This window comes from Falco cherrug, chromosome 7 (assembly GCF_023634085.1).
Source record: "Falco cherrug isolate bFalChe1 chromosome 7, bFalChe1.pri, whole genome shotgun sequence".
Lineage (NCBI taxonomy): Eukaryota > Metazoa > Chordata > Aves > Falconiformes > Falconidae > Falco > Falco cherrug.
Genome location: NC_073703.1, coordinates 4,417,634 through 4,435,704, shown reverse-complemented (window position 1 = coordinate 4,435,704; position 18,071 = coordinate 4,417,634). Strand labels below are relative to the sequence as shown.

General features: G+C 44.7%; 1 protein-coding gene across 7 annotated transcripts in view; it reads left to right on the top strand.

Annotated features, from left to right (window-relative positions):
- GLCE (glucuronic acid epimerase) overlaps positions 1–17,645 on the top strand; it is a 55,630-nt gene extending 37,985 nt beyond the window's left edge. For 5 of the 7 annotated variants that reach the window (XM_055716204.1, XM_055716201.1, XM_055716203.1 and 2 more), the window contains 3 exons: positions 6,524–7,086; positions 10,817–11,062; positions 13,729–17,645. In XM_055716204.1, coding sequence (XP_055572179.1) covers positions 6,537–7,086; positions 10,817–11,062; positions 13,729–14,753 — 1,821 coding nt within the window. In that variant the 5' untranslated portion in view covers positions 6,524–6,536 and the 3' untranslated portion in view covers positions 14,754–17,645. Of the gene's footprint in view, positions 1–6,523; positions 7,087–10,816; positions 11,063–13,728 lie in introns of those variants that run through there. The other 2 variants (XM_055716202.1, XM_027811360.2) reach the window with 2 other exon arrangements.
- Positions 17,646–18,071: the final 426 nt, after the last annotated feature.

Genomic DNA, 18,071 nt, shown 5'->3' with positions numbered 1-18,071 from the left:
ACTAGATTATTTTTTTTAATATTGGCTGATGAGGTTTTTCAATGTGTGCAGCATATGCGGGAGCGGAGGAAGACGACCAGTGCTTGCTGTGTAGGACCAACATCAACAGATCTTGCATTTTCTGTTGATTACACCAACGTGCCTTCTTAAAGTTGTGCATCTTACTGTGGATTCCTGAAGAGCTGAGGTTGCAGGGGACATCTGAGATGATCTAGCCCCACCTCCTGTTGAAAGCAGGTCTTGGACAAGGTTATCCAGGGCCTTGCCGGGTCTTGAAGCAACTTGTCCACTTGGTTGCAATGAAGTGTGTAAGTTTCTTCCAATTTTACAGCGGGTTTTTTTCCAATTTTAGATTATAAACCATTCCTGATTGCGTGACAGTCAAAGGCCCATGAGTCGCTGAAATTGTGCTCTTGTGTGGGGAAATGGTTAATGCAAGTTAGAGCAAACTGTCTTGCAGGTGGAGAATTGTGCTGGAGGGGGGAGCGGGGCGAGGGGGCACAGGCACATCCCAGGTGTCTCGAGGCAGCAGCTAAGCCGGTTCGGAAACCTTGCGAATTGTGTAGCTGCATGGATGCCAGCACTGAATGCGCCCGATGCTAAAATTAGATACAAATCTGAGTTCCTAATAAAAAATGACAACATAAAATCATAGAATCATTTAGGTTGGAAAAGACCCTTAGGATCATTGTGTCCAACCATTAACACTGCCAAGTCCACTACATCAGTATCCATAGAAGAGTAGTTTGACTTTTTGAATTAACTGTTACGTAGCCACAGACTGTGATCCTTAGTAATAGATGTGTTAATGCAAATAAAACCGTATTAGGCTCTAATTGGACTGGAAAACTGTTAGGATAAGCTGCTAGATACAGCTTCTTCGCTTCGTATTTTAGATCCACAGATGGAGCACTGGAAGCAGTGAGGATTAGATAGTAAATCTGTGCTAAAGCGTCAGTGGAGAGGCTGGTAATCTAGATTCAGTTATGGTAGATACATTTGTTTCTGTTTGTACAGTCTTGTAATTTCCTAGCACTTAAGGAAAAAACAAGCAATCTTGACAGTGTGCCGTGTGTTAAAATACTGAGTGAATACAGGCTCAGTGCAAATCAAGTATAAATAAAATATTAGAAGCTAGACTTGTCTGTTGGAACCAGCTTGCCCAAGTTAGCATTCTGATAAATTGTATGTATTGCCAGAATATTTTCAAATGCTTTTTCCTCAGGTCTAGCATTTTGCAAAACAGTGCTAGTTTGTATGCATGGTGGGGAACCAGATGCATAATGAAGCAGGTGATAGGAAGTAAGTCCAAGGAGCCAACACGAGCAGATTGAAGATGCAGGTAAAACATGTTTGGGAAATGCAGAGCTGTCAGGGAGTTAGATGATTCCTGAATATCACATTTTAAGATGTGAGTAAACTTTGGCGAAGGACCTGAAATTTTGGTGTCATTTTGGTTATCAAAAAGAATTTTCCAGTTATTGAAAACAATTCCCAAGTTCTTTGTTGTTTTTTTTTCCTATTATAGAATGTTGTAATGACTAGCCTAAATAGTATTTTGCTGTGTGTAACAAACAGGAAATGGGGAAAAAAACTCTGTCTGAGGTCTGTGTGTAGCCCAGTATAATTTTTCAATCTGGGTATGTAATGAAGTTCTAGTCTCGTTGCTTTATTTTGTTATATTGTACGGTGTATCTTTTCTTTAAATACTGAGTTTAATGTGTCTCAGATTGGCAGTCACTGTTCAGGGTTGGGTTTTTTTCTCTCTACTAAATAGCTTAGTCTGGCGTAGAGGCTTCAAAGTAAATAGGTAGCTTATCGCTAGTCGGCAGAAATCCCTGCTCTTAAGTAAAAATACTGTCTGTCTTCCTACCGAGCAAACACAGAGCTGGTGTGTTGGACTATTTGAAGACCTCCGAGACTCAGCGGGCAACTTACTTTTGATTATTGTTTAAACACAGAGAATTTAAACGCGAGTGCTTTAACTTGCTGCCAAGTGCCGTGTTCTTGGGAAACATACTTTGTGATGTGGTTTCTTGAGTCCGTACTCAGTTATGTGTTCAGGAAGGTGCCTAGTATTTTTACTTAGCTTAAAACACTTTGTGCTCTTTGCTCATGCTGCTAGGGTGGTTGCAGAACCGTGCAAGTCGGGCTCCTGCTGCACGTGATGCATCCTCTGGGGCTTTTAATTCATGTTAAATGCGAGTCATCTCTGTTGGCTGGAGAATCATTGATCGGGTTTATTAAAAGCTGATCCATGCAATGTGAGCAAAAAACATGACAGCACTGAAGTAGCCACCGGCGGCTGGTATTGCGTGCTTATCTGAAAGCGCAGTTTGTATCTGTGTCACCCAGGTGAAACAGGCAGAACGGTTAAAAATAAGTAAAAGCACATGGCCAGCAGCAGTGTTCCTGTCTGCATTCATCCTGCTGTCAGTGTCACCGGCAGCTTGCACAGATGGGACTTGGAGCTGTGAGAAAGCTTTAAATAATTCTCCCCTTTAGCCTCGGTGAAATGCATCAGCCCTTACAGAAGCTGTTGTGGCCAGTGTCAGCATGTGCCACTTTTTAATAGTCTTCCTTTTTTAACTTTGAATGCCAGGGAGGCTTGAGAAACACCTGAAGTTGTGGGCTTTTTGGAAGGGCTTGGGGCAGCAGGACCGTGTCGCTGCTTCAGGGTCCTCCTCGCAGCAGAGTCTTCCTGTTCCACTTGAGATACATTCGGGTTGTGGAAACCCAGCTCCTGCGAGGACCTGTGCAAGCATTGGAGAGAAGATGCTCTCACCGGGCAGGTGGGCAGCAGCAGCACTGCAACCTCACCCCTCTGCTGAAACAAAATCTCACTCTGTGAAACAAGATTGGGATGGTAAGTCTGAGAATTGCTGCAGGTTTCCCGCTTCCATGCCACTTGTTTTGAAATGATTTCGCTACATCACATCGATGAAAACTGGGAAGGCAGAAGTGCTTTTCAGAGAGCATCCTTCCTTTCCTCCTCCCTGGAGGCACAGACGGTGCTTCCCAGCCAGAGGAGCTGCATCTTCCCACCTAGGAAATACCCCAAGGTCTTCCTGAGCTTATATTGTATAATGTTATAACTATTGCTTATAAACACAACCATGCACAGAAAGACGGCAGCGTTGCCTGCTGGATTTACAAATGGCCTAAATGGATGGTTATTATCCGAGAGAGGAGCCTCCCGTTTTCGTCCTGGGCTTTGAAGCTGAGCAATGACGAGCAAAGCACTGGGATGGTTCCTGTGCCAGGTACACAGAAACCTGGCAATAGTCTGATCTTCAGAGAAATTCTTACTTTTAATATATTCAACACAGTTTTGCAGATCAAAAAACCCCATCTTACAAGGGACTTTGTAAGAAAGAGAGAGACGTACATATTTTTAGAAGGCAAATAACTTGGTTTTATGTAAGAACTGAGTACCAGGACTGAATCTGTCACTCAGATACACAACTGGGACTGTGAATTACTAATTCACAGCACGGAATACCAAGATTTGTCCTTTTTCCAGGCATCATTAATAAAGCAGCGGTATCAAGATTTTATTTTTATTTAACTCAGTTGCTCCTTATATTAAAAACAGTGTCTCAGAAGCTTGACACCTCACTTGAATTAGCAAAGTCAGCATCTCTAATCACATCCCTGTTTTGGGGTACATTTGAAACTAGTCGTTCGCTCTGTAAGAAATGCCATTTCACTGCATTTTAATTAGAATTTGTATAATGGTTTGTACAGCAACTGTGTAAGTGTAAACAGTGTAGAACTAAAGGTGTATTCATTTATAGATCGTTTGCGCTGTCGCTGTAGGCTAGCGCGCGTGATGGCCCCACAGTTAATAAGAGCAGTGTATCGCGCTGCTGCAGCAGCTTCTGGAGCCCAGTAATTCAGCGTAGGAATTAAAGGAATTTTAGCCAGACTTCTGAGAAGTATTTGTCCTTTAAAACCCATAGCTCCGGTATTACTTGAGGGCTAAGGATCGGCTTTTCTGATAAACTTTTTCTGATAAAATTTGGGTGAGAGATGTTTCGGTGCACAGTCTTGGAGAGGCTGGGTATGTCATCCAGCAAAACGAGGAGAAAACAAAAGTGGATCTTGTGGATATATTACTTCATACCTGAGAACGACTTTCCTGTGTTGTACTCCTTAAATCTTTTAAGTATGGTATGATGAAATCCTTTTCATAAGAGCAGCAAGGGAATAAACCGATTTAACACGGTCCCTTTGTGGGTTTAAATTACCTCTTTTTACTGTTGGAATTCTGAATTCTTTTTTTCAGCAGTTGAATAAAAATCCATCTATCCATTTAACATGTAATAAGCCTCTCTCCTGCACTGATATTTCTAGATCTTTTCGGTGACTGGCAAGATGTAATGTGACGGTTCTCTGAAAAGACTCCGCTTTTCTTTCCAAGTCCTCTTCAGTTCATTTATAGTTCATAAAACCTGCGTATTTCAGCAGCGTTGCCAGGAAGCAGTGGATGCAGCTGGACCCAACCTGCAGCATCTCCAGCTCTTCCCTGGAGTTGCGAGGCAAGCATAGGAAATGCTTTGCACTACTCCAAATCCTCTACTGTCCAAGGCAGCAGAACAAAAAATAAAATAAAATAAAAGCAGTGTATAATGGCATAGCCAGGACCTTTTCACAGCTATGGAATCTGTTTAAAACCATGAAGTAACGGGCATGGGGTAATAGGGATGTAAAAAGTGTGGTGATGATGGTTCCCCTTCCCTCTCTCCCCATCCCCTGGTAATCCAGATGGCTTAATTAATTTTGAGTTTTATAGGTAGGGGTGAAGTGTGTCAGAAATTTAAAAGTGAATTATCCCTTTGTGTAAAAAGAGCAGAGCATATTTGTTGAGGTCATCCTGAAAGCATCATCACTAAAAATTATCTGCTGATGCAGAAAATTGGATTTATTCTTATGTTAGCATTTCCATAAAAATACAATTATATATAAATTTATGTTCTCTAAAAGCTTGTAGTAAACTGGGCTTTCAGAAAATAAGACACTTAGCTTTTAAAGTCCATTTTTAAATGACCAGATGGTGCTTACAGTATGGAAGCATAAAACTGGTGAGAGATAATTGATTATTTCCATTTAAAAAAGGGGGGTGGGGTGAGACTCGAGGTGAAACTCCTTTTAATTGCTGTATGGTTAACTCCTGCCTGTCAGCAGAATATTGGCAGTATCTGCCGCCGTTTCTGGAAGCACCTTGGTGAAATTGCTGCCGGCCAGACCCAGCACCGCTGTGCCATCCTGGCACCACGAGCAGCCCCCGGGGATGTCAGACGGGGCTGCAATTAAGCAACGGGTTTAAAACTTAACTCAGCGGCTCTGATACTGCGGCTTACTAGGGAGTCGAAATTAAACTTCTGTTTAATAAGGATTTTATGAGGTGTATCTTAAATATTCCTGCACGTTTGGAAAATGCGCGTGTCATTTGTTTGAACGACTTCATTCCTCAGCAAAAGTAGGGTCTTCAGAGCAAATGTGCTGGAAGCACTTCAACTGCTGGCTTTTATTTCCACACTGCTCAGCCTTGCTTCTTGCCGGGGCTGTAACGGTGGTGGTGGAGCATGCTGCATGCAGCAGGAGGTTTATCTTGCAGGAAAAAAAAGAATAAATAAAAGGAAATCCCAGGAGAGAGTTTACATAGTTCCTGCTTTCTCCTGGGGGACCAGGACACGTGAGCCCCCAAGCATGTCCATGGAGGTCCTGTCCCTGGGGGCAGTCCTGTACTTTCCCAGTTCCTCCTTTGCTTCTTCTGGAGGCTCCTGGCTGGGGGCTGCTGGCACCATCCCCGCTGGGGCTCTGGCTGTAAAGTCCTCCATTACAAGCCCGCTTGCTGCTCCTCATACACATTATTGTTTTAAAAGTGCATTTGAGGTGCAGTAACATCAAGAATCGATCCAGCGTTGAGCTGCTTCTCAGAAAGTGTTTATAGCTTTAAACAAAAAAAAAAAAAAAAAGGCAAAAATAGGCATCCTTTGTTATGTTGATATCTCCAGTGATTTCAGCTGTGTGAACTGTGAATATTTCTAGGCTCCAGGTTTTGATTATAGGGCTGTTTTGTTGGAAATCCCTCTTTTATGGTGCTGGGTAGGCGGCAGTTATATTCTGCTGAGGATTTCTCTTCCCTTGTGTGCTGAGGCCGGTGAGAGTTTGTTTGCTGATTCCTGGTGGCTGCTGAGCATCTCGTTAACATCGAGCTTTTTATTTAGAAGCGCTTGCCCTGCGATCGCTGCCATTTCTTTGCGTCCTTTGCCTTTGGTGAAACAATCTGTTGCAGCAGCCGGGAGGTGAGCCATGGCTTGGTGCATTTGATCTCTTTGCTTACGGAGGACTGGAAAAACCCAAATTCTCTTCCAGGTGCCCCCACCTGCCCCCTTCCTATTGAACACCATCATGGTACGGACGTGGCGATGCTGCACCGGTGCTCCGAATTCGCAGAATCACCAGCTCCAGCTGTAAGTACCACGTCTCGAAAACCTCTCCCCTCTGTGTGTTGCAGGTATGGTGTGAATATGCGTTGCTTGGCAGCTCGGGTCAACTACAAGACTCTGATCATCATCTGCGCTCTCTTCACCCTGGTGATGGTGCTGCTCTGGAACCGATGCTCCTCCGACAGAGCTGGCCCGTTCCCCCGCAGCCTCGCTGGTCCCGAACGCCGAGCCGCCGCCGCCGCCTCCGAGAGCGACCCGGCCCGGCAGCAGAGCGAGGAGGCATCGCCCCAGGAGCAGCAGAAGGCTCCCCCCGTCGCGGGAGGCTTCAACAGCAACAAAGCCCCGGGGCTGAAGTACGAGGAGATTGACTGTCTGATCAATGACGAGCACACCATTAAAGGGAGGAGGGAAGGCAACGAGGTCTTCCTGCCATTCAGCTGGGTAGAGAAATACTTTGAGGTTTATGGGAAAATTGCTCAGTACGATGGTTATGACAGGTTTGAATTCTCTCATAGCTACTCCAAAGTATACACACAGCGAGCACCTTACCACCCCGACGGGGTCTTCATGTCCTTTGAGGGCTACAACGTAGAGGTTCGAGACAGAGTGAAGTGCATAAGTGGCGTTGAAGGTTTGTATCGAGCATTTTAAATTTCTTTTTAATAGTTGAAATGCTTCTTAAAATTTGCTGCCATCGTTTGAGATGCAAAGTGATGTTAGTTTTGTCATGGTAGTCTCAATATGAGAACTCACCTGCAGTCTCCACTTTATGCCAAGTTTTCCCAGCTCCTGTCCTGCATCTTGGGTTTTACTGGTTGTAGCAAACCGCAGAGGTGCCAGGATGCTTCTCCTACAGTGCTGCTGTTAGGTTCTGGCATTGCCACGGATGCTTGTATCTGTCAGGGAGCTATAACTGTTTGAAAATACAAAATTTAAAAAAAAAAAAAAAAAAGCCTGGCCCTCCTTTCTGAGGAGGCTCCTGCTTCCCTGTGGGCACAGAGACAGCCCCACGCTCCGAGTCAAACGGCCCTGCTAGCAACCTGCTCACGGGCAGCTGAATATTTGGGGTTTTGTCTTCAGGTTTAACAATATCCCATCTCCTTGCCTTGCTGGGGCAGTGCTGGAGACACAGCAGTCAAGCCTTCCCCGCTGGGCTGCTGCTGAGCAGGCGGAGAGGATTTTGCTCAGCAGCGTGGGGTGAGCTCTTGCCAGAGCTCATCCTTTGCACAGGTCCAGGTAAACGGGCATCACCGCGCTGCTGCAGCCAGGGCAGGCAGGGCATCGCCTGGCCTCATCCTGCGCAGCAAGGTCAGGAGGTTTCAGAGAACGGCTGAAGGGTCAAAAAACTCTCCAGCCACTAGAATGTCCCTGTATAAAATTAATATACGGTAAACCCTTTCCAATTTGCGCTTTTGCTAAACCATGCAATCAGTAATTAGTACGCAAGGTCTTCCCGCGTCTCGGTGAAGATTTGATCGTGGAAAATTTGTGGCGGGTTTCATATTCAAGAATTAATGACTTTATAAAGCTATTATGAAATGTGACACTGTGACCCCTCATAAATTAAAGACCAACTTTCACTGAAGGAATAAAATATATGAATTTTCCTGCACCTCAGTGATCGGTGATGCTCTGCTGTGTTGATGTAAGCTCTTCCCGTGATACGGTCACTGCAGAAAGCTGGCGTGTCTTATGGTGAATTTGTCTGGAAAGGCTTCACGTAAACAAATGCATAGGGTATGTCCGTGGGTTTTTTGGGTTCTTTTTAAGTACGCTCTCACATTTTTATTGTTATGTTTAACTCTCATCCTCATTACATCTGCCAAGGAAGGGAAGCAGGGCTTTGAAACTCAGGGCTTTCCTAAAGATTCAAATGCTTCCTGGTAACTACACATCCGCTACGTGTGAGTATTGCCCTGCTCAGGGTTTACGTGCACTGTGAGAGGCTGAGGAGATGGCTTTCCTTTCCAACTGATGCACACATTGCTGATTAAATATGGCTTGTGAATATGAATAATAGCCATGGGTGCTGTTCTTGTCATTGGGGATGTGCTTGGTGCCTTAGAGCCCCCCCAGTTTTTGTATGAAATGAGGAAGACAGGTGAGATGCCCTTTGCAACTGGACTCTGCAGTTCTTGTGATGTTTTTTTAGCAAAAAGCTGAAATTCAGTAAGAACTAATTGAGAACCAGGAGGGACTCTGCACCTCTTGCCTCCCCAGATGTGCATGCTGGGGACACATGGTGCTGTGCGTGGCTGCTCTCTACTTAAGCCTCGAGAGACCAGTGAGTTTAATACTCAACAATGTGGTTATTTAGCTATGAAGCTTGCTTTTTTGTAGCGTAAGAGCTGTCATTATGAAATGGGGTGCCAGAGCCTGGGTTTTGTAAAGGCAATAGAGTTACTGGTACCCAGCGAACAGGTCAGAGGAGATAAATAGTTGTAGTTTGTAGGGAAGGGGGTTTAATATTAAAACACGTTTTCAGACAGTTTTAGGCTCTTGCCTTGCACCATTCCAGCCCTAGAGATTCTCATGTTGCTGCCTGACGAAAAAAGCCTTGTGTTACATTTTCACCTTCTCTTTTTCTGCAAGGTTATTGTGTTATGTCCTATGACCTGGAGAATTTTATCTTGTCATCTTATATACATTTCAAGTAAAGCTCTTATAGCAGATTTCTTTTCTTTTTTTCTTCTTTTTTTTTTTTTTTAATTTTGTCTTTCAGTCTCAATGAATGCACCCTTAACTGAAAATGCTTAGCATTAATGAGTGAGATGCTTCCAGGAGATAATATGCGGTATTTAAATATTTCCTGTGATGGTTTTCTCTTTTGGCAGCAGTAAACCATCACATCTCCATCAGTAATATTTATTGGTAACACAAAGCACCAAAATATGTCTGAAAATGTATCTTCTTATATTTAGCATAAGTAATTTTTTCATTGTACCAGATTTCAGAAGAAATTGGTTTCTGAGCATAACGTTGCCAAGGGGGAAAATGGTGCGAACACCAATTCGTTTATTTTCATCTTTTTTCTTTTCTTATGCGCATGCAAAGATGCGCATTCCTAAATATCCTTGGTTTCCTGCGAGAGGGTCCTACTGATCTATTCCCATTTGTATTCATATTTAGAGGTTGGGAGTTTGTTCCATGTAAAATTCAGGACTTTAGGAGAACCCTGGTTTTATCCGTATTCTAAGTATCCTGTGTTTGCTGGTTTGTGGAGGGACGGGTATCAATCGGTCTCCTCCGCACAGTTTGTTTTCATTTCCCACACAGCCCGTGGTGCAAGAGGCAGTTTATGGCATGAGGGGTTTTTCCCCCAAACCCTGAGGCTGCAGCTCCCGGGAGCTGGTGGAGGGCAGGCAGAGGAGAGCCTGGAGCTCGGCAGGGTTTCCTGCGGGTGCATCTCTGCTAGTGATCGCGCGGAGGGTGGAAGTTACATCTGGAGGACAGCTCTGTGACATTGTCTGAGCTCATTCGATGTGTTATGCAATGCGTCAGGCCACAGATGATGTACTCTTCCATGTCCCTGCTTTGAATCCTCTAAAGAAGTGCTGCTGCAGGGGGTACTTCTGGTCTGTGAAGACTTTGAAATCTAAAGTTGCCTTAACCCAAAGTTTAAGAGCGAGAAATGTTCTCTCCTGCAAGGCTCCCAGCTTTTGGAACAGCAAGTTGTGTGTGAAGGGTTAATCCCAGGGACGGCTGGGCTGCAGCAGTAGCTCTGAAGACAGGGGACCACTTTGGATAGAAGAACTGGGGCACGTTCTGCTGGGCTTGTGTGGAGAGCCCGGCTGCTTTCTGCAGGCATCATTTCAGACTGCGCTTGTAATGCCCTTAGGGGAGCCAGGGTAATTGGAGCAGATTTGTGGATGCTGGGTAAATTGCTCTTTTAGCATCAAATAACTCTTACCAAAATCTAGTCATAACATATACACTTAATTTGCAAAGATTTATGTGGCGTTAAAGGGGCTGTGTTAGATGTAATGTCGTTTGGAGGTTTAGTGGTCTCTGGGGTAGGGGAGAAAAAAATCTGTTAGGGCATTTAAAATGTATTTTAAAATAAGTGTGATGCTTCAGTAAACAATTAAATGAGAATGTATGGAAGACCCCAATAAGGACTTCTCTGCCACTCACATCTGCTTAGTTTTGACTAGGTATGGATCTCAGCGTTAAAGGGAGCAATTCACTCCTCGAACTGGACTTTCCTTGAGTCTGGCTAATGGTGAAGCCTAGAAATACCATTTGCTAGAAGTAAAGGAGTGATGGGATATGGAGGAGGAGCACGCAGAGCTGCAAACACTGGTGGTGTGGGGCTTTTTTAAACAGACTGATAAAATACTACTTTTCTTCCCCTCTCATAGGTGTGCCGTTATCCACGCAGTGGGGACCTCAAGGCTATTTCTACCCCATCCAGATTGCACAGTACGGGCTGAGTCACTACAGCAAAAACCTGACAGAGAAACCACCTCACATCGAGGTGTACGAAACGGCTGAAGAGAAGGACAAAGGCGGCAGGGCCGTGGACTGGACGGTGCCAAAAGGCTGCTCTCTCTCCACAGTATCCGATAAAGCCAAGTTCACAAGCGTCAAACAGTTTGTCGCTCCAGGTGGGTTGTGCTAAATGCGTGGCAGCTAAGCCACGTCTGTTAATTTGCACAGATGGTACCAGGGGAGCTTTTAACTGGCTGGGATTAGCGTGTTTTCATTTGTCCTGCGTGACTCCCCGTCCTTCAGGTCTCACCTGAGAATGTCAGCTCGTTTCTGTGTCTCTGGAGTTTTTCTTTTCTTCTGTTTTCTCTCCATCACTGCTTTTTCAACACTATTTTAATGAAAAAATGGGTGGCTGTGTGCACGGAGGGCAGCGAGAAGCTACAGTCACGTTTCCTGAGCCTTTCAGCTTTTGTCTCAAAATAGAAGAAAAAAAAAAAAAACCACCAAAAAAACCCCACAAAAATGGAGCCAGTTGTGAAGCCTGGGAAATAGCGCTGACGTGTGATAAGCAGATGTTGACAGATGATAGATAAGGTCTATTTTCAGCCTGGAGCAAGCGTAGCACGTGCTGCTCTCCGGTTGGACCCAGGATCTCTCTCTTCATTGGGATGCAACTATTTTTGCAACATTTGAGCTCTTGGTTCTGGTTAACCCAAGTTGCCTTAAACAAGGCGGCAGCAAGGGAGAGCAGCTGCCCTCGTGCTGCGTCAGTGTTTGCGGGGGGCTGGGGGAGGACGGTGAAGGTCTGGGGCGGGATACGGGCACTCTCCTTCACCTGCAGATGTGCAAGATGCATTTTGTTGCCGTCTCTTCAATTTACCGTGTTCTGTTTTGTACTTAGCAGGGAAATTCATTATTTTATGCAAGAGTTTCCTTTGTGCTAGGACAGAGTCATTAATAAGGACGTAATGTATTTTTCCTCAATCAATACCCATTAGAATTAATGAGTCCCTTACTTAAAAAGACAATGAAGTAATTTTCAGTTGGCACCTTAGGCTTGGGTCTCTAGGGAAAAAAATGCTGAACAGTCTTGTGTCTTTGTAGTAGATAAATACGGGGAGAGGAAAGGCTAAAAGATCTGTTATGTATTCTCTCCTCATCCTTTATTGATGGCAGAGTAATCTGCGGGGCTCGAAGGCCATGGTATGCATCCAGTCGTCTTCGATGGCCTTAAGTAATGGATTTATAGGCGCTTAAGGCAGCGCAAACGATGGGTAGCCTTTAGTTCTCCTTTGCTTCTTAAAACTCTTTTTTTTTTTTTTTTTTTCCCCTCTATTATAATTTGCTTCGTTATCTCACAAGCATTTATTTACCAGGAGCTGTAGAACTTCCTTGACAGGAATTGCAAGTGGGGTTTTTTAATTAGATTTTTCACAGGAGCAAAATTTTGTGTACCAGAGCGCGGGGTTTCTTCTCCCAAAGCGCAGATACTGATCTCCAAAACTCAAAGGAGTGAAGCTTTTACTTTAAAATACTGGAAAACATGACATTCAGTCTAAATAATAGGTACTGTACGATGGCACCTTCCAACACAAGATGTTCCAAAATGCCATAGATTCGTTTGGGAGATGGGGAGAAGCCCCTGCTGTGCAGAAGCAGCTGACCCAGCCCGATGGTTGCACGTAGAAACGTTTATGGGATATTTCACACATCGAGAAGTAGCAGAAAGGAAACAATGGCCTCGCACGGGAGAATTTTATTCTATGGAAAGCCGTTAATTTAAGATGACTGTCTTTAAGTGTTTATCATCCCTCTGTGCCTTCAAAGCTACAGGATTTGCCCACAGCCTTACAAACTAATTAGCCCTTTGATCTTCTAGCATAGGTTGTTTGGGGAGAAGTTGATTTTACATTTTAAAATCTAGCTTGCGAGAGGACACTGGATTTTATTATGTGGTATTGCCTAGGAGCTTTATTTAAATTTTTTTGTAATTAAAGTGGGTTTTGCCAATGGAGAGGTTAATAAATACTTTAACATGTTAGTCTTTCTATAGTCTTTTCTTCCCTCCCCCCAAAATAAACAGCGCAGTGGTTTTTGGAACTGCCAGGTTGTGAAAGAAAAAAGTTGGATATTTAAATATTAGTCCCGGGGGGATCCTAAATATCTGCTTCTCGGCACTCCCAGCCTTTCTTTTCTTTTTTTTTTTTTTTTCTTTTTTTTCCTTTTCCTGAAAGCAGAGCTTTATTCAGAAGTACGACTCCTCCAGTGATGCCACGTTTTTGGTGTCTTTTCTGCCAAGTGAAATTTTCAGTTTGGAACAAAAAGGGGGTTGTCGGTTTACGTTTTGTATTACAGAAGAGGAAAATCCCGCAGCACCTACATCCTTGCAGCTTGGCTGCTGTGCCCCATCCCATAGGAAAAGTCCGGCTCTGCCTGCCCCGTATCCCAGCGGCAGTGAGCCCCCCATGCTGGCGGCCCTTTCCCTTACCCTTGCACTCCTCCATCGACCAGGTACCAGAAGCACCTGATAAAGGGATCGATGGAGCCCCTGGCACTTCAGCTCCGCAGCGAAGTGCTGCGGCGCGTTAATGTAAGATGCGAACGAGTTCTCCCCGGTGCTGCGGGAGCCGGCCTTCACTCGCAGATTTACTTTTGTGCTTAATTAAATAATATATGATAGTGTGCAGAAAAAAATGATTCAATTATTGATGGGCTGCCCTAAAAGCTTTTGGATCCTGCCTGGTAAGAGGGTTTACCTCTGGAAGCTGCATTTCATCGCTTAAATGTTTTGGAGAAGTGTGCGCTTTACCACTGAACAAGGCTTTTCTGATTTGTTTTGCAGAAAATACTGAGGGGGTATCTCTGCAGCTTGGGAACGCCCGAGATTTTATTATTTCTTTTGATCTCAAATTTGTAACAAACGGTAGCATTTCTGTGGTTCTTGAGACGACAGAGAAGAACCAGCTCTTCACCGTGCACTACATCTCCAACACCCAGCTCATCGCTTTTAAGGACCGAGACATCTACTACGGCATCGGTCCCAGGACTAGCTGGAGCACCCTCACCAGAGACCTGGTGACCGACCTGCGGAAAGGTGTTGGCCTCTCCAACACAAAAGCCGTGAAGCAGACCAAAATCATGCCCAAGAGAGTGGTGAGGCTGGTAGCGAAGGGAAGAGGCTTCCTCGATAACGTCACCATCTCCGCCACTGCTCACATGGCGGCTTTTTTTGCTGCCAGTAACTGGCTGGTGAGGAACCAGGACGAGAGGGGCGGCTGGCCCATCATGGTGACGAGGAAGCTGGGGGAAGGCTTTAAGTCCTTGGACCCGGGCTGGTACTCGGCCATGGCGCAAGGACAGGCCATCTCGACGCTGGTGCGGGCGTACCTGCTGACGAAGGACCACGCGTTCCTCAGCTCGGCTCTGCGGGCCACGGCACCGTACAAGCTGCTGTCGGAGCAGCGCGGGGTGAAAGCCGTCTTCATGAACCGGCACGACTGGTACGAGGAGTACCCGACCTCGCCCAGCTCCTTCGTGCTCAACGGTTTCATGTACTCCTTAATCGGGCTGTATGATTTAAAGGAAACAGCTGGGGAGAAGCTGGGGAAGGAGGCGCGGGTCCTCTACGAGCGCGGCATGGAGTCCCTGAAGGCCATGCTTCCCCTCTACGACACCGGCTCAGGGACCATCTACGACCTTCGGCACTTCATGCTCGGCACCGCTCCCAACCTGGCCCGGTGGGACTATCACACCACCCACATCAACCAGCTCCAGCTCCTCAGCACGATAGACGAGTCCCCCATCTTCAAAGAGTTCGTCAAGAGGTGGAAGAGCTACCTGCGAGGTGGCCGGGCAAAGCACAACTAGAGCTGACAACCAAACCCCTCGGTCCTGCTGCCTCGCAGAGGTACGGTTTCAAAGGTTGCATCCTAAGTTTTTTACGGACCTTTTCAAAGAAGTGATCCTTAAAACTGATCTCCTGAAATCATTGCATTCCAGTGTGAAAACATTCGGGTTGGATGGGTACGATTCGGGAACTTCACCTGTCCTTAGTGCTCCACAGCGAAACTTTTGGCATGAAGCAAAACCCCTTTGTGCTCCTGAGTTTGAGGATGGTTTTTGGTTGGGTTGGTTGGGTGGGTTTTTTTTCCTTTTTGTAGGAAAATATTTGCAGAAGCCATACAGGTCTCTAAAGTCCAGCACTTGCCTGAAAAGTTAGTCTGTGGCCTCTTTTAAAATGGAGTTATATGTGTCTATGTTGGAACAGCATAACAGATCGTGTGGTGTAATGCCGTAAATATTTACTTGTAGCCTGGGTAGTGGACAGTGTATCTTTTTAAAGGTGTTTTGTTGGTTTTTTTTTTTTTAATTTGAATTCTTTTTCTTTGGGGTGAAAAATACTTTAACTTCCCCCTGCCCCCGCCCGGTTCTCTGTACGGAGATCCTTTAGCTGTACGGTTTCTTTACAGACGTGTGGACAGAAGAAATGTGGACCGCGCGCAGGCTTCAAAGTCACGTCACGTAAGCACAGCTCGGTGGGGCTCACGGACTGCACAAAGCCTGCAGCCATGCCACCCTCTGTTTGTAAAGCCCAATTTACCGTCTCCTGTCAGGTTTGCTGGTGTTGCTTCCTCCCTGGTAGCTGGAATCTTGTTGTGGAGCCCGATGTTTTGTACTGTATTTTTTATTTACACCTCAGAGGTTTCTCTAAGCTTTGGCAATTTCATTCTGTGGGAGACCTGTCTTGAATTCCGGAGTGATGCGGAGCTCATTTTGAGTAGCATGCAGGAAATTCCATTGGAAGTAGTTAACGTTTTCCTGTGGTGGTTTTCATTTTTAACCTGCTTGAGCATATCAAGTATTTTAAAAATTAAAATTACCCCAGAGGGCTTTCCAGCTCCGCCTGTGCTTTAATACCAAGTGTCACCTCTGCCTACTGTTTTACTCAGAGTGTAAGGGGTTGTTACATCTCCAGCACCGGTTTCTTGGGTGTGCTTTGTCTTCGTGGCTCTGCCAAGCGAGCAAAGGTGCCAAACACACGCGTCTAAACCCCAACACTGTCACCGTCCTGTTGTAATGCAGAAGAAACCAGGCGACTTCTTTTTCCTGTTTATCGGTCCTGTACAGCCACCGTCAGTCCGCCTGCTTGGCGTGTGGCATCCGGGGTGATCCAGAAATGTAAATCCAACCGATTCCATCATTAGATCGGGGTGTTTTATTTGGTAGCGTAGCAAATGCTGGGCTGTCAGCTGTGCTGAGGCATGCTGGCGTTTGCTGCAGGAGTCCCAGGCTCGAAAGCTCCCGACGTACGCCGGCATGGGAAGGACACGTATTGGCTTTGGGGTTTTTCCACTCATCCTATTACATGTTGTACATGTAAGTGGGGGTTAAGCTTAAGATGTTCATACTGAGGATGAAGTTCATTCGAATCACAAAAAGGCTGGGCACAAGGACAATATGCATCTTGATTATTTTTTTTTTTCCTCTATTTTTTGATGCTTTTTCTATTTCTCGCAGTTATTTGAAAACAACTTTTTAATTACTTGATCTTTGCAAACGCATGCTATGAACATGTCAATATGAGAAGTGGAAGTCACAGGAGAAAGTTCAATACCAAAGGTAGCAGAGGTGAATTTTTTTTTACATACATGTGTATACACACACACGCACGCACACACAAAACTCAGAAAAATGTGCTTCCTTTACAAACAACTGGTCCTTACTGCAAACACAGAAACATCTTTCTCCTGCATGTTTCCTTCATCTTTTGCCCATTTTGGATTTGGAGAATCTAGAGAGACTCTCTGGGTACTGCTCAAGAGATGGTATCGGTGCCTTACAGAGGCCACAATCTCCTTGTTTGTTTTGGTTTTTTTTAATTAATGCCAGTTAACAAATTGCAGTGTCGCTCATCTTCCAATGCTTCGTGAGAGCCAGCCCGGCAGCTGTTGGATAGGTGAGCTCAGAAGCGTAGGTTGGCCAAGCCAACGCCGTCGGTCCTGTCAGACCACCTTATCCTTGACATCTCCATTGCATTTTTGTTGGCCTTAGCACACACGTTACTTAAACCAGCCACCATCCGAGGTGGTGGAACCGAAGAGAGTTAGTGTGGGGTTTCTCCTGTTATTCTTTTTAATTGAGTTGTGCAATGGAAGAGGATTATTGGATGTTGGTGCCCATAACTCCATCAAATTCACTTAAGTTGGGGGTTTTTTGTTTGTTTTCGGTCTTCAAGCTGACAAAGATCTTAGGGATTAAGATCTGTTTAATCTTTCCATGGGGCTTACTGTACATAGACTTCATCGGAAGCATAGTGCGCATGGGTATACGCAAACCAGTGACACACAAGCACAACTGTACAAGTGTGGCAGTGCTGTTTTTTCTCGGCCATCGTGCAAGACATTCACTGAAAGCTGCTAGTTTCATTCACCTTGTAATTGTACTTTTATTTTTTCTACGTTTTTTTGGTTTGTTTGTTGTTTGTTTTTTTTTTACATGTGGGATATACACCATGTGTTAAATATGCAATAAATTGTTTACAGGATGCTCTTATAAAGGGTAGTCCTTTGTAAAGCTGTACAGACTTTGCAGTTTAAGCACAATGTGCACATGTTAGTTTTATATACAGCAAGACATGACTTTTTGCAGCAGGAAAGGTTCTACTATGTTTATATACAAAGTAAATGGATCAACGTTTGTGCTTAATGTAAAGCTGCTTTATAAGACTGTAAAATAAATTTTTTTATCTTAAGATAAACATGGGGCATTGTGTCTTTGTTATTTCAGTCGGTACCTTCTGCTCTACGTGTGGTTGTGGATGAAACATTCTTTTTTTTTTTCAACAGTGAAGAGTTTTCCGATTTGAGGTAAGGACCACAGATCTATATTCTCTGCCTGCTCAAGTAAAGTTCACACAGTATGTTGCTGGTGTGAGTTATTTCTGCTAAATGCATCTCATTTTTTTGATATTCCATTATTTTTGTTAAATAACAATTTTAAGGGCTTGGTCACTAAAAAATAGCCTAAGCAAGATGACAGGTGTTTGGCTGAGGTCGCCTGTAATGTGTAAGAAGTGCACCGCTCTCTTAATTCCTGTTTTCAGCAAAAAATTTGCAAGTCCTATCAAAATTCCCCCCAAAAAATTCTCTGGGATTGAGATCATCTTTCGAAGCCATTCCATGCCTG